This window comes from Myripristis murdjan, chromosome 17 (assembly GCF_902150065.1).
Source record: "Myripristis murdjan chromosome 17, fMyrMur1.1, whole genome shotgun sequence".
NCBI classification, from domain to species: Eukaryota; Metazoa; Chordata; class Actinopteri; order Holocentriformes; family Holocentridae; genus Myripristis; species Myripristis murdjan.
The window spans coordinates 20,161,138-20,176,531 of record NC_043996.1 but is presented as its reverse complement, the minus strand read 5'-3'; the positions used below and the strand labels follow the sequence as shown (position 1 = coordinate 20,176,531).

The following is a 15,394-nucleotide window of genomic DNA, read 5'->3' as shown; positions in this document are numbered from 1 at the left end:
ATTAAAAGACTAAGTAAAAATCATACTTGATGGATAAGTGGATCCAAGAAAAAAATGTTTTTCATATTGTGGGTCACTTACCAATGCAGCCACTAGGGCTGTCTACGGCCAGGTTCCAGTAGAGAGGTCTACACCTGTCACACAGGGTTCCCTCTACGTTTGGTCGGCAGCGACAAGAGCCCTGCGGTGGTAAATGAAGAACCAGTGAGATATCGGTTACGCTGCGTTTGTTGTGGCTGTCTGTTTTTATTTGCCCTCTATATATTCAAAGCAGTTGTCAGAATTTGCATATTTTCCTCCAGTGATTTCTGAATGATTAGTTATTTACAATAACAGTGCTTTCTTTCAAACATAGGATGTGTTCAAAAATATAGGGAGAAAAAAAAAATCAGCTTCCTGAAACCCTAAATTGCTGGGACATTACTGTATATTGTTGATGTTTTTCCTCTTCAAAATGGAAGGAAGTCTCTTTTCCTTTTTTGATTACTCTAAAGTTTCACTTTGAGAAAAGAGGGGGAAAAAAGACTTCCCTGTAAACTCTGCCGGATGAAGGCTTGGCAGCACAGCAGTGTTATCGGATACAGGAATGTGAGTACACGTGAATCCACACCCAGAGGGGTGGTGCTGGTATTAGACTGTAATGACTGCTATTACCAGGGCTAACAAAACGCATGATCAAGACTGAGCTGTGAGAGAAATCACAGAAAGCCTAATGAGAGTGGCATACCGTTTGAGGATGCGTGACCTCTGACCCTGCTGGATTACACTGACTGATGGAGGCTGGAGACACAGGATGCACACAATGAGTTGACATGCTCACATTATATTGAAATCATTAAAACACATCAGTAAATCGTTCCCTATTATGGTTAGTTTACGCAGTGGGCTGTAAAGTGTAGCTGAAGAGCACCGCATTTTGTTACTATCAAGAGTGACTGAACTGAGGAGTCAAATCAAACAACTTCAGATCCCCCAATAAGAGGATATTTATTGCCTTACATTAAACAAAAACACATATACAACTGATATACAAATGATAATCACTGTTGCTTGCTGATTCAGTCTCAGCAGAAGGATTTAATTGCGCCCATTAGTATGATTACCTGAGCAGTGGGGGAACCTGAGCCCTGAGCCAGCACAGCGGTCGCACTGCTGGCCCACCACCCCCGGCAGACACAGGCATTGACCTGACAGTGGGTTACATGTGGTGCCATAGGAGCCCTCCCGTGAACACTGGCAGGCTGACGGCAGGAAACAAGAGGCAGAAGAAGCAAAAACACAAGATGTAATGGCCCATACACATCTAGACCAATAACTATAAAAATGAGTACATGTAGTGCTCAAGCATTCATACTATAACAATCTTGTTTATAGTTTGACATGTAAGATTTCTGACCAAAAAGGAAGATGATTACTTCTTTTACTTAATTTGCACTCTAAAGTAATAATTAGATTATAAAGTGCCATTTTGATTTTAAACATTGTTTGTATCAGAGATGGTCATTGCCAATCAGTGCTCTCTGTAATAAAACCAAAAATGTAGTAATTGTTCTGGATATATTTTTTTACTTATTGGAGTGGAAATGCAGTCACTCTATTTACGTATAACATAAATATTTTTATATTTGTAGCTATTTTGGGATGTGAATGAGACACAGATTTTTTTTTTTTTTTTTTTTTTTTTTAGACCCAATACTCAATATTCCATATTTTCCCACCCATATTGGCTGTCACTGATTCTGATACTGATATGCACTTATCTAAAAAATAAACTTTCCAGACATGCCTGTCTTAATTTAATTAAGTGGTTTTTAAACAAAAGGCCATGTTAGTTATTATGGCCTGTGTGCTTTTGAAATGAAGTGGGTTTGAAACAATTCCTGCTGTTTCCCAGAACCGGATTTCCAGAGCAGATCCCTAGTGACCTAATATTGGAAATGCAATTCCTTTTAAAGAGTGAGAGCAAGCCCATATTTATCTCTGCAGTGTAGCTCTGTGTGAAAAGCAGAATACATTGAAATAAATCAAAGTGGATGACAGCCCAGGGTTTTATGGGATACTGTGGGAGAATGACGATGTTTTGCTCCAGAGAGTCATGAGAAGAGGCAGTAAGCCCAATGAAACCAGCACCATCATTTTTTCCACCAGCAATGGGATAAGCAAAGGTCACACTGACTGAGGCGGTGTCTCTATTGTAGTCACACGGGTGTGGCTCCAGTGAAAATAGAGGTGGCAAACCCACTCACCAGCACAGTCTGGGTACCCATAGTAACCTGGTGCACACTGGTCACACTGCTGTCCTTCATAGTTGCTGAGGCAACTGCACTGGCCAGTTGGACTGCAGACACCGTCAGCTGCACCGGCCCCGTCACAGCGACACACTGCAGGGACACACAGGACACTGAACAGCTGCTTCTGATATTTCTGCATGATTATAAACATTATCAAAATATTTTGTATGGCACTTTTTTAAAACAGTTTACAAAGTGCTCTGACCATTAAATAAAAGTGAACATCACATTCACAAAATAATAATTAGAACAGGTAGCCTAAAAACAAGAGGGAACCACAAGATGAAAAATTATAGCAGTTAATATAAAAGTAAATGAATATAACATAAAATATATAAAAGCAAATATATGTATCATGTCATGATTTTTTTTTTTTTTTGGCATAAGCTCCACAAACAAATACCCATCCAGCCTGATCACACCAGGGTGGTGGGAGACAGGCAAAGTTCACCAAAAAACTCACCAATCATACAGCACACCAATTCCCTGGAAGGATAAATTGCATTAGGGGCCCATGGGAAAATATCTTTCACTGTATTCTGGATGAACCTTCCCTTTAACCCAGGGTTTTGAAATGTCTAGAGAGGCTCTGCCTGAAAGCAAGAGTGCATCTGCTGCAGAAACTAGTTCCAACAGGTTCATACAGACAAAAGTACACTTTTGCAGAAAAAAAGCCCAAACTCCATCGTGCACACAAGTTTGCTGGCTGAACCAATCAAATTATTCACACAGAAGCCCCACCATGATGCATCTCTCCGCAGGTGGTCTAAAACATCCCAAGTGGTTGGCTGGCATTTCCTGTTCTGGTTAATTACATTTGTTTACATCTCAGTGCTAATATTTTGTGGTCAGCTGTTTGAAAATCAGTCATGTTTGCATTAATCAATCTGACATGTTAACAGTGATGAGGTTGTGTTTTAAAACAGTCTGCGGGTGGCTGATGTCAGAGGTGCCAGGTTCAGTCATACAGTGCTTCTCTCTCACCCTGGCAGTTTGGGAAAGAGTGGTATCCTGGTCGACAGCGGTCACATCGCTCCCCTTCCACCCCGTGGCGGCACAGGCAGCGCCCTGAAGCATCACACACCTCGTGCACTGACCCGCTGTAGTCACATACACACACTGTATGCAAATACACAAGAAGTGCATTACTGCATGACAAAAGTAATCTGATTTAATTCCAACTCATAGAAATTCAAATGAGGAACCCTGAGGTCATTCCCAAAGCCTAAATGATTATCTGAGCCCTGTTTTTGGCCCAGCTGAACCAGAAGAAATGACAAACACTTCCGTCAGTTACTCATATTGTGGCACTACACTGGTGCAGCAGTGCCAGTGTCTTGCCAAGCCTTGCCTGGCATTGATATGTGAATAGACTTGGCACTGAGACAGGCACCGGAGAATACTGGCAGTTTACTTGGGCTCTAAGCAGCTCCCAAACATTAAAAAAAAAAAAAGCTTTCCAAAAGGCTATTGATGAAATTCCTTCTCAGACAGCTCATGGAATAAAAGACAAGTTATTGAAAAGACGAGTTAAAGACAAGCTATTGTTTGCCTACAACCTTCTCCGACCAACAATAAAACAGAGACAGGCAAGAACTGTATATCTACAAGAGTGTCTTTGTCGCAGTTGAAATGCCAGCTCACTAATCAGAGTTTTCCCAAACTGATCCCAGCTTGAAGAAGGGAAAAAATGGGAATTTGGGAGGGTGGGTTGGGGGTGAAGGGGGATCATTATTAATAGGATGGTTGTTTCTCCCAGGACAATCCAAATTCCCATGTGCCTATTGCTATTGTGAGAGGGCAGAGACAACTTGAGGTTAAATACACACTGAGATATGATCATTTCAGACCATCAGATTGCTGCACTGAACAGCTGTCAAACACTGAGCAGAGCATTACTTATTCATGCCGATAATACATTACATCAGTAGTTGAAGATACGCATCAAACCCAGTAATTGTATTCTGACAGATTTGTTTTCATACGACATACTGGGCCAATATAATCTCTTCCTCAGCTGAGCCTGGTCACTTGCTCTTAACCTTTCACCTCAGAGTAAACAGATTGGCTCAGTAGTGCCTTATATGGTCTCTCAAAACCTGTGCTGTCTGCGAGCGAATGGGACTCAAAGTGACTCCAAAAGTGAAGCACTGGCCCTTATAAAGGCTCTTTAAAAGGATCGCCAAAGTGTTTCTGAGGAACAGGAGATGCAAAATGACTGAGAGACAATAAAAGTTGTTAGCATAGCACAGTCATGTAATCACCCCGAGAGCAGCATTATGTAGCAGGTCTAATCACACTCACGCTGACAGCTGGGCGCTCCGAAATAACCTGGAGGGCAGGCAGTGGTCTCTGTATAAAGAGAGTGAGAGAGATGGAGAAGAAAAGAGATGACAAGAGAGAGGATCAACAGTGAAATGACATTGTAAATGACTGTTTAAAAGAATGTCGGAGAGCTTACATTGCGGTACGAGACATTGCAACACTTTGTTTACTGAACTTACCCACAATATGACCTGCAGGGGATTTGGTGGTCGTCTGGTATACGGGATATCCTGATTACAAAAGAAACAAGTAAAATCAAGACCACCAGCAACCACAAACAAGTCCACGTTTCAACATTATTTGTCTCATTGGGGAAAAATGGTTTTGCAGCAAGAATTATGCTTTTTTTTTTTTTTTTAATAAAAACATGATTTGATGGGTACAACAAACAACAGACAGTCAGTTGCCAATACAAACTGTTGATACAGTTTCAGGCAAACATCATCATCATCAACATCATGGTCCTTTCTCTTCCACTGCCAACATTTAGGAAGCCTGACATTGTGTGCAATAAACTAAACTATAAAATGACTTTGATCTACTCTATCATGAATTAGTTTAAATTAAATGTTAATCCACATAACAAATTATATTTAAAAAAAAAAATCTCCCATAAACAACTCAAAATTGTGAAAAATGCCTCCGAATATCCAGACAGCCTCCTCAGGCTTCTGACTTACATGTTTAGACTAGTCTGTCAGTGCTAACACCAGAGATGAGAGACCCACTTTTAATAATTACACAAAGCGATAAATCTGTCTATTCTGGCAATAAAACGTCAAACCCAATTGTATCAGTCCACATTTAATTTCGAGTTTACATGGCATGAGAAACAGACCACCTGGGGCAGACTACAGATTTGTTACTGTGAGCTGTGCATAATGACTGTATAAAAGTAACATGAAAGTTTTAGTCGATGATTTGTGTCGACCACAGGACAATCAAAGTGTTTTACAGCAGAGGGCATGATTAGATGATGGAGTTGAGGGAAAACAGATGTGAATCCTTACAGGCATGGCATGTCTGCGTTTCCTACGTGACTCTTCATGAAATTTGGTAAAAAAAAAAAAAAAAAAAAAAAAAAAACGAATTCCAGATTTAGTTATATTCTCTTCATTCATCCATTGACAAAAGAGTCTATAGGAAAATGAAACCATAAATGGTCCTAATTATAATATCAAAGCTCTGGAAGTGAATCTGAATGAGTGTCTTTTATTCGACAGTTCAAAAGAGTTCTTGTGTCAAAGACTCATGAAAACCGAAATCCATGCAGGCTCTCTTGCATTGTGCGAGAGAAGTTAATTGCTGAGGCAAGTTCTCAGAGAAAGCTAAAAGAGGCTTATGTCAGTCAAAGACAGAAAGGCTGCAGGGAGCATTACAAAGCGATATTAGATGGAAAATACCAACAATAATGGCTTAAATAGATGAAAAAGGGAAGATGAGTTTCATCAGTATGTTGCTGCAGATGTCCGGGTCTAAAGCTGGGTTGGAATGAAACAAAAAAGGGAAAACGCTTTGTGTGTAGTATCTACAACCATTTACTGAGACAGAGGTATGACATGTGGAATGTGCAGTGACTGTGTATACTGTATCAAGCAGTAACAGCCCCTCTTCTGTGTGTGGCCCCTGCAGCATCAATTACACACTTCGGTCAAATAAGCTTTCTCACACAAAATCAATTTCTGCCCTTCAGGGGACAAGTGACAGATCATCAAGACAGACAGATCATCAAATATAAATGGCTGAAAAAAACAGCGAACATGAAACCAAAACAGTCATTACAGCTTAGGAATGGGTTCATTTATCCGCTGTCAGATTCTGAATCCTGCTAAATGCAGCTACACTATTTTGAGGTCAGAAAACAGGACTTCCTCAATTAAGGAGTATGGTGAAGTTGATGAAGCTTCCTCTCTCTTCCGTGATTCGAGCGGACAATAGTAAGACACAACTGTGTTTCATCTCACCAGCCGCACAGGCTCAGCTATTCATTTTTAGGTTTTACACTTCATCCTACATTTTCATTGATTATAGGTGCCATTCATGCCCCAACCAGCTATCAGTCACATTGATCTTTGCAGTTTGAAACTATGCCTTTCCCCTTATAGGATAGGAGAAAAGTTTTTACTGAATGGTACCTTTATTTTGTAAAAATATATTTGAAACTTTAATATATTCAGATGCGTTTCTAAATATGTGCTTTTGTGCGTATGCAGCACTGCGGCTCTTGAATGACACAAGACAAATTTGGGCGCAATTCAGACAAAAGAGCGCTATCATATCATATCGCATCGTATCGTATCGTATCGTATCGTATCGTATCGTATCGTATCGTATCGTGTCGTGTCGTATCGTATCGTATCGTATCATATCATATCGTATCGTATCGTATTGTAATGTGTTGCCCACTCATCTGTTTTCCCACATGGCCATTTATTCACCCCAAATCACATAAAAACTGGTTTCCATAAAGTGAAAGATTTAACTTACGGATGCACTGAGGGAAGCCGTAGTACCCGTCAGCACAGCGATCACAGTTTTCCCCACTGAACTCTGGTTTGCAGATGCAACGTCCGGACCCCATCTCACAGCTGGTTATCGTCCTGCTGTCACACCTACAGGCTGGTGGTGTCATGTGATTTTAATATAAATGAAATTATGCATTAAAAATTTTACCTTTAGACATACATGGAAAAATGTCCATCCACAGAGCCCATAATTACTGATTATAGGTCAAAGCACATTAACATAGCCTACACAGGAGCATATTGAGCATCAGGTACAGAAAATATTTCCTACCTTCCTGCATTTCACAGATGACTCAAAAATAAATAATGATTACTGAGCTCTTACTGACTATGTTTGCCAACTGAACACCTTCCGCTGCTAAGCTCACTTAATTGAGTTGGTGGCTTCTATGGTTCACTTTTCAAAGCGCTTAGGACAACCCGTTTAATTCCACTCCTTTCTAATGTCTAAACACAACTGGCAGTTATTTATATGGTGAGGAACAGGCATGGACCATTCAAGTAATGCAAACAAGAGTGGAGCCCGATTTAGCAACAATAGAAGTGACGGAGCCAGTGGTGCTCGTGCCATGGTGCCATCTGTCTCTGTCTCAACAGGACACGGGTGTCTCCAAGGGATAGGGATGCTTTGAGCCCAGTGTTGCTTTGGCGTCACATGTTAGTCTCAGGTCAAAGGTCAAATACCTACATGGTGAGACATCGTTCGGTTCCCCAACTATGCGTGGTGTCATTCTACTGTAAGCGATGGAAGCCAAGTTCAACATTAACCACAACGGGCACATAGTTTTCACATTACACTATCACAGCATGGTAAAAATTCTCAATAAAACAACAGTGGGAATTGTTTTGAATTTAAATAAGAAAGATATTTTGGTCAGGATTTCACAAAACGATTAAAATAACAGCTATGGGCGGAGCTTCAAATGTCTCTGCTTGCATCTTGTTATTATATTTACACTGGTTTTCAATGGTAGCACAGGCCACAAGGCAAGGCAAGGCATAGTTGGTCTGACATATTTTACTGAAATTTAACCTTTGAGCAAAACAGGAAACTGAATCTTACGGTGACATAAGGAGACAGAAAAAAGGGACTCACGTATGCAACCAGTGGGAGACTCAGGTGGTACTCCGTAAGGTCTGTAGAAACCATCAATGCATTTCTCACAGTTCACTCCAGCAGTGTTGTGCTAAACACCCACATAACAATATTGTGTCAGAAATTAACAAGATGAGCATAGAGGTCTAACAGAGGATGTGCTTGGAGGAGAAGAGCTGTGCTCTTTGTCCTGAACAGTATGTCTGCATTTTTCTGCTGCAAAACCTGTGTCATCTGCATTTAAAGGGACATAATTTTTGATATGCTCTCTACTATCATAGCGTGGTAAAAAAAAAAAAAAAAAAAAAAAAAAGGAAAAAAAAGAAAAAAAAAACTGTCATCATCCAGAAGCATATCCTCATAACTGGTAGTTTCATTTTGAAGATTACAGCGGGTATTTTTCCACCCAGGCTGCATTAAAATGTTGACACAAATCATTTATAACTGCACATAGCTCAGAATCACTGCTAACTAACACAATCATTCAGCAAAATATAAACAAGCACTCGTTTTCAGCTTCAAAAACCACTAAACATGTCTTGTTTTTTTTTTAAATAGCAACAGCACAAACTAGTTCACCTTGAAATTGTACACCAAAAAAAGGCATCAAACATGTTGCAAACAAACGGCGCTTGCAAACACGTTTTAGTTAGCATTTATGATGATACATTGCTGCATTCATCCAGACCGTTCTGCTGTTGTCATGTTGTCACAGGCTGAAACTTCAGATGGAAATTCAATCTCCCAGTTCAATTGGATGCAACATCTGCCGACTAGCAGCAGAACGGTGTGTAATGTATTATCCTAAATGCTAAATAAAAAGCTTGTGGCCTGGCGATTTCAAGACATATTTAACTCTGCTGTAAGTTTTCTAAAAAGTACATTTAATATGTTTTTTGACGCCAACATCAAGTGCCTGGCTAGATTGTTTTGAAGGCTTGCAAGAAGCTGCAGCAGAGTGGCAGGTTTCAGTAAAACTATTGGTGAGGTTATGACCTTGGATTAAAAAAAAAACTAAATCTGCAGTTAAACAAAACAAAGGACACAGAATGACTTTCATTATTGGAGTCAAAAAGAAGTGAAAAACAATGAATGAGGTTTTGTAAAAAATAAAGCGGTGAGTTCTTTTTTGTTTTTTTGCTTGGAACATTTTCTATCTGAAAGCACAGGGAAGAATTTCAGTAAAAATATACATTTACGCAAGGTGCTTTAAGCTTTAAGTGCTTTGCAAAGTAGACTGTGCCATGTGCATTACACATAAAGTCCACATAAAGTAAGGCACCCAGGACTTGAATTTTCTGCTCACCTTTCATGCCCCCACCCCACCCCCAACCCAACCACACATATCCAAACTCACACACACACTCAGGAATCAGTTTAGACTTGATATGGACTTCATACCTGGCAGTTGATGCACACGCCTCCTCCTTCGTACCTGCCGAAGGTGTCTAAACTTGCTCCCCTCTGCTCTACCTCTGGGTCGTAATAACAGTCAAAGGCATGGGAGAAACACTGGCAGGCTGAGGAGGAAACCCCCGAGACAGACACACACACACATATAAATATACTGTTATTCTCTGTCTATATGCTTCAGGAAATAATCCAGGACTTTCCCCAACTGTATTTAACCAACTTCAGCTGCTGCTTCCCAAAAATGGATTGATGAGTTGGGTTAAGCAGTAAAAGAAACTATAAAATCTACACTAAACAAGGCATCACATCCTCTTCCTAAAAACCATCATCGTGCCTTTTTAATGTTTATGAATGGTTAGGGTGCATTTCCACTACATGAGTGCACTGATTGGATTACACGTCTCCTCCATCCCCCTCTCTGTGGTTTAGCGGCTGCTACAAGGTTGGATTTAAGCATCTCCTGCTATGAAAGAAGAATCTTGTCAATAGTCCAAGACAATTAGAATCCAGCTGACATGAGCTCTGCTGGCTGACTGGATGGCTGGCTGACAAGTTGGCATGGGTGACTATTTGGTAGGCCGGCATGGGCCTGGCTAGCTGACTGACTAGCTGGCTGAACAGACACAAAGCAGCAATCCTGAGGCTAACTGTGCAGCTGTGCTGTTCATTGCACATGCCATATGAGTAATGCCCTCTTAACTCTTCACCGAGCCTCTCTACAATACCATATCAGGGCATCTGGTACAGTGCTAAAATGTTAAGGCACCCGTTTTCAGTCCTCTCTGGACTCTCACGTCAACAAGCCAGTAGCATGGCAGCAGTGTGTAGTGTATTTATACATCAGGACAAACCATTAGACTTACGTTGGCACTCGTTGGGGCTGTCTTTGGTAGCGGCACGCCATGGCTTCTGGTTGAAGCCTGGGCAGCAGCGGTCACATGACTCACCGCATGTGTTGTGTTTGCACTCGCACTGGCGTCTAAAGACAGAAAGATGAGTTACCTGCAATTAGTGATGCACGCATTCTCATGTGCAGCTTTAATTGAAGATGACAGATCATCAGAAACCATCTGCGTGATAACAGCAAATCACTTGCAAGAGCTTTAGGATACTGAGGAGAAACTCAGCACTCTGTTGCAGCTTCTCAAGTTCATTTAAGGCTTCAACATCATCCAGCTGGGTACTTGTTTTCAACTTCATAAACCATATAAAGGTCATTTGTGAAAATGGGGAACTCGTCGGACAGTCAAATACAACTTGAAACTGTCCACCCAAAAAGGTAGCTTTCAACAAGCTTTAGTCAGCATTTACAGTAATGCATTGCCCTGCATATTACACTGTGTATTCCACTGAAGTGATGCGTTCACTTGAACTTGGACCTCAGAATTTCCATCTTGTACATTTTTGACCGGCGACAACATGATGTTTATGTGGTCAACTCAGGATCAGTGATTTCTCAAAAGAAGAGGAAAATCTGAATTTTCCTACATGGGAAATGCCAAAAAACAGAGCATCCATTTTTCCTGAGTTGACATGAACTCAGTTTTGTCGAAATTTATAAAACTGAAGTTCCGAAGTCAAGTGAACACAACATCAGGTGACTAGCAGCAGAACAAAGGGTTTGTACGCGAGGCAATGTATTATCTGAAATGTTGAATAAAACATGTTAGAGAACACCATTTCTGTTTGCAAATGTTTTTTGTTTGTTTTGGTGGACAATTTCAAGACACATTTGTGGTATAACTGTCCCATTTTCAAAAAGAACAGGTATGATAGTTCTTGAGGTGGAAAATGAGAAAATCGCCTGAAAATCCTTATTGGATGGTTTTGAAGGCTAGCAAGAAGCTGCAGCTGAGTGTCAGCTTCAATGAAGCTAGAGGTGACATTGTAAGGCTATAAGTAATGGGTGTCAACATTTGAATACAGCATGGGTTGAAAAATGCCACACCTATCCTTTAATCCATAATATTGCTATAGGAAAATCCATTTAAAATGTCCACATCACTGTCAAAAGCAATGAAGCATCCATGTATCATTATATTGTGGCATTTATGATGTCAATGTGGTTCAAAGAGGTACTTTATTATACATCTCATTCTTTTACACACTATTTACATCATCACGGCAGTAATCAGTGTAACTAAAACAATCTGCTGCTTTTCACAATGGTGATGTCAGGAGGGATATATATGAAGTAATTCTCCTTTCTCAGAAACCGCGCATTATCACTGGGATCTCAAGATATGATACAGTATTGATGCAGTCTTCACTTCTCTTCTCTTTCATCATCTCACTGTGTTACCCATATACTGCACAGCTCGCTGTACAAAAAAACACGATTAAACCCTGAATGAACAAAAGAAATGGGTTTACTGGTTGAGGCTTTACTTCACTTGGGAAATAAGAACTCTGTTCAGCCAAAGTCAGAGCCTGTATAAATAAAAAACAGACCTCTCTACAAGAAAATATTGATTTTTTTTTTTTTTAACTATATAGCTCACACAAAGCCACATAACAAGAATACAGCTTGCAGTGATGGGAGGAGCAGTGGTAACAAACTAAGGATCATTGCTCACCTATTTGGGTTGCCGTTATTACGTCCGCCACACACCTGTGCATGTCCGTGACAAACGCAACGTCCTCCAATGCTGATGTCTTTGATACTGTAGTAATACTGTCAACAAGGAGGGAAAAGCGTTATGATAAGCACTATTTCTAAGTAACAGCTGTGTTATCTGCAACATCACCCACACCAGAACAAACCACTTCTTGCCTGGTTTGACTACAGGGGTGAGTCACACAGGTTTAACAGGTACAAACCCTCAACTCAGTCTCACTTAATTTCCTGGAGTGAATCAGTGCAATTTAGAGGTTGATAAGATAAGAAGTGATAGCTGACATCAGCCGTTCATTGAACTGAACGTGGTTGTCATGTTAACATTATTGCCCATGTATGTGCGTGTAAATGTGAGGGTGTATAGACTCTTTGAGTGATGTGCACTTCAAATAACTGAGGTCAACTCCAACCAAATCCAAAAGAAGCACCTTAAAATCAGTTGTCTCAAACATAAATATTAAGGATATCATTCCAGCACTGAGCAAATTGTTCAGTTAAAATACAAAAATAAAAGAATATATTTGACCATTTTCACCTAGCCAAGCCTTTCCATACAGACAGTTTCTGTGTGATTTGGCAAGGTTTTAAATCTGCTGCAATCTGCCCTGTCTACCGGCAGCCCAGCACCACAGGGCTGGATGGGTCTTGGTTTGTGGAGCTCAAACCATCAAAAATAAAGACATGGATAAATGTATAATCCACAATTCTCGTGGGGGAAAGAGATTTGTTGGGAACTATTTTCTACCGAAGAACACTGGAAAAATCCATCTATCCACTCCCAAGGAGTAGAACTTAGGGTCGGCTGGATACAGGTCCTACTAATCATCCAGAAGTACCCAAAAGTACATGTAAGGCCCAAAATCTGCTCAAACAGAACTGAAATGTACCCAAAAGTACCACAAACCATTTGGGCAGTGTTACTATATAACACTATAGATGCAGTGTTATATAGTATGAAGTTCAACACCGGTGACTTGAATTTTTTATGTCCCTGCTGTTGTCGTGGTTTGGTAAAGGCTGCATTACAATAAAGATGTAATTTTCTGAACTTACCAGACTGTTTTAGCTGTTCTGTTATTTGGCTTTACCCACTTTGTTATTATGTAGGCATTATTAATGATTATTCATCAATAATCCTATTGTGTAAATAGTTTGTGAAATCAACAATAGTCATCCCCACAATATCATCACAATATCAGTATCTTTGGTCCGAAAATATTGTGAGATTTGATTTTGTCTGTAACACCCAGCTATTGCCCAAGGAGTTTAAATTTGCAGTAGATAGATACAGTTTGCTGGTGTTCTTTGGTAGGAAATTGTTTCCAGTGAAACTCTTCCCGCCCAGAGCTGTGGATTGTCAAGAATCCATATCATTATTTTTGGAAAGAGCTGTTGCTTTTGATTTTTTCACACATAAATCTTTGATAGTTTGAGCTCTACAATGGAATATCCATCCAGCCCCATTGTATTGGCATGAAAGGAGACAGGGAATGTTGCGACAGACTGGAAACCACGCCAAATCACACAGGAACTATCTGTATGGACAGATTGCACTATGCCTAAGTGTTTCCCTTTGTTCCTTTCATGTTAACAGAATCGGTTTTAACATAGCTTGCAACATCCAAAAACATCCTGAGCTACACCTGTCAGATTACAACTACAACTTAAAAATTTTACTCTCGTTTACACACTCATATACAGTGTAGGGATCAACAGTTTTTCATTTGTATGATTTTCCTCATCCTCAGGAAAGGCCCCATATCCTGTCCCAACCAGTCCTTGCTGTCTCTACCAAGGGAATTACCATGATGACTGGACAGACAGATCTGGCATTAAACCTTGACAAAGATGAATGTGCAAGCAGAAGAAAGCAGGCCAGTGTGTTTGTGTCAGCAAAAAAGGAGCTGGGGGAGGGGGCTGGAGCATAACTGTAAATCTGACTCGTCCAAATGGGAAACGAGAGACTCCGAGTATGACACCTTAGTGTGAGGCTGTACAGTTTGTGTCTTACCCTTCGTGTGACTGTGGGGTCTCTCTGGGCCTTGGAGATGAGGTGGCCCAACAAGGTGCTGGTGCGGAGGAAGCGCAGGCGGATGTTGGTGGCCTTGGTGAAGTCACGAAGCACCGGGGAGTAGGTGAAGTTTCTGGAGCCTGGGCGCCCGTTGACCAAAGACACCACAATCTGGGCAATACAATATTCATTTTACATACATGTTCTCTATATAATACCTTGTCCAACTACTCACTACGTCAAAGTAGTAAAATATTTCACCTCTCCGTTCTCCAAAGGGACAATCCGTGAATATTCTGTGGTGCAGATCTGGTCATCATCTTGCAGTATACGAGCATTGGGCTGCTTTCCAAACTTTTCGATGCACTCACGCTTAGAATCTGACAACAAAACAGGAAAACTTACAATTACAGCAACAAATTCATATGGACAAATTTCTGTTTTGCTGGCAAACTGACATTACAATAATGATTTAATATATGCTCCATTCAAGAAAGCCTTTACATTACTCTTACAGACACTCATTTCTGAAATGTTAAAAAAAAAAAAAAAAAAAAGAAAATGAAATAAAGCTTATTTGGTCCTAGAATTTAAACCTGTCTTGTATACCTGTCTTAAATATGTATTTTATGTGACAATAAAATCAGACAATTTATCACATTAAAATATTTGTTACACTTACGCCCTATCAGCGCTTGAGGCTATAAAGGTTTGCTGTAGAGTGCATTAAGGAAATCAGTGTCAAACAAAATTATTACATTTTTGTTAATTACGTTTAATTTAATCAACTAATACTGAACTTGTGTTAAAACTTGTGTTTTCCCCTTATATTAATACAGTTCAAGTAAAGCCCAGAATTTCAATCTGTTTGCTTGCCTCTTGTATGATCATACACATTCATACATGGTTAATTTTTGAGCCTTGGAACATATTTTTCAGAACTATACTTCATGACCAAAAATGTCATGAATGCCTGTCCGGGGTGTTAGTTTTCAGAATTCACATAAACAGCCCTTCATACAATAAGACATTTTACCAGAGAGGAAGAATGTGTTTTAATCTTTTGGAAAGGTCACACAAAAGTCTTGGAACAGTAGCATGCAATTAGCATATTTG

The 15,394-nt window shown here is 40.1% G+C and overlaps 1 protein-coding gene across 2 annotated transcripts in view; it reads right to left on the bottom strand.

Moving 5' to 3' along the window:
* Nucleotides 1–15,394, bottom strand: part of LOC115375320 (laminin subunit alpha-3-like) — a 63,706-nt gene that overhangs the window by 35,837 nt on the left and 12,475 nt on the right. For both annotated transcript variants that reach the window (XM_030074737.1, XM_030074738.1), the window contains exons 4-17: nucleotides 14,540–14,658; nucleotides 14,279–14,449; nucleotides 12,227–12,324; nucleotides 10,514–10,629; nucleotides 9,639–9,757; nucleotides 8,238–8,328; nucleotides 7,104–7,235; nucleotides 4,796–4,846; nucleotides 4,596–4,643; nucleotides 3,276–3,410; nucleotides 2,247–2,381; nucleotides 1,104–1,241; nucleotides 728–780; nucleotides 82–181 (exon numbers count right to left, since the gene is read on the bottom strand). In XM_030074737.1, coding sequence (XP_029930597.1) covers nucleotides 82–181; nucleotides 728–780; nucleotides 1,104–1,241; nucleotides 2,247–2,381; nucleotides 3,276–3,410; nucleotides 4,596–4,643; nucleotides 4,796–4,846; nucleotides 7,104–7,235; nucleotides 8,238–8,328; nucleotides 9,639–9,757; nucleotides 10,514–10,629; nucleotides 12,227–12,324; nucleotides 14,279–14,449; nucleotides 14,540–14,658 — 1,506 coding nt within the window. The remainder of the gene's footprint in view (nucleotides 1–81; nucleotides 182–727; nucleotides 781–1,103; nucleotides 1,242–2,246; nucleotides 2,382–3,275; nucleotides 3,411–4,595; nucleotides 4,644–4,795; nucleotides 4,847–7,103; nucleotides 7,236–8,237; nucleotides 8,329–9,638; nucleotides 9,758–10,513; nucleotides 10,630–12,226; nucleotides 12,325–14,278; nucleotides 14,450–14,539; nucleotides 14,659–15,394) is intronic.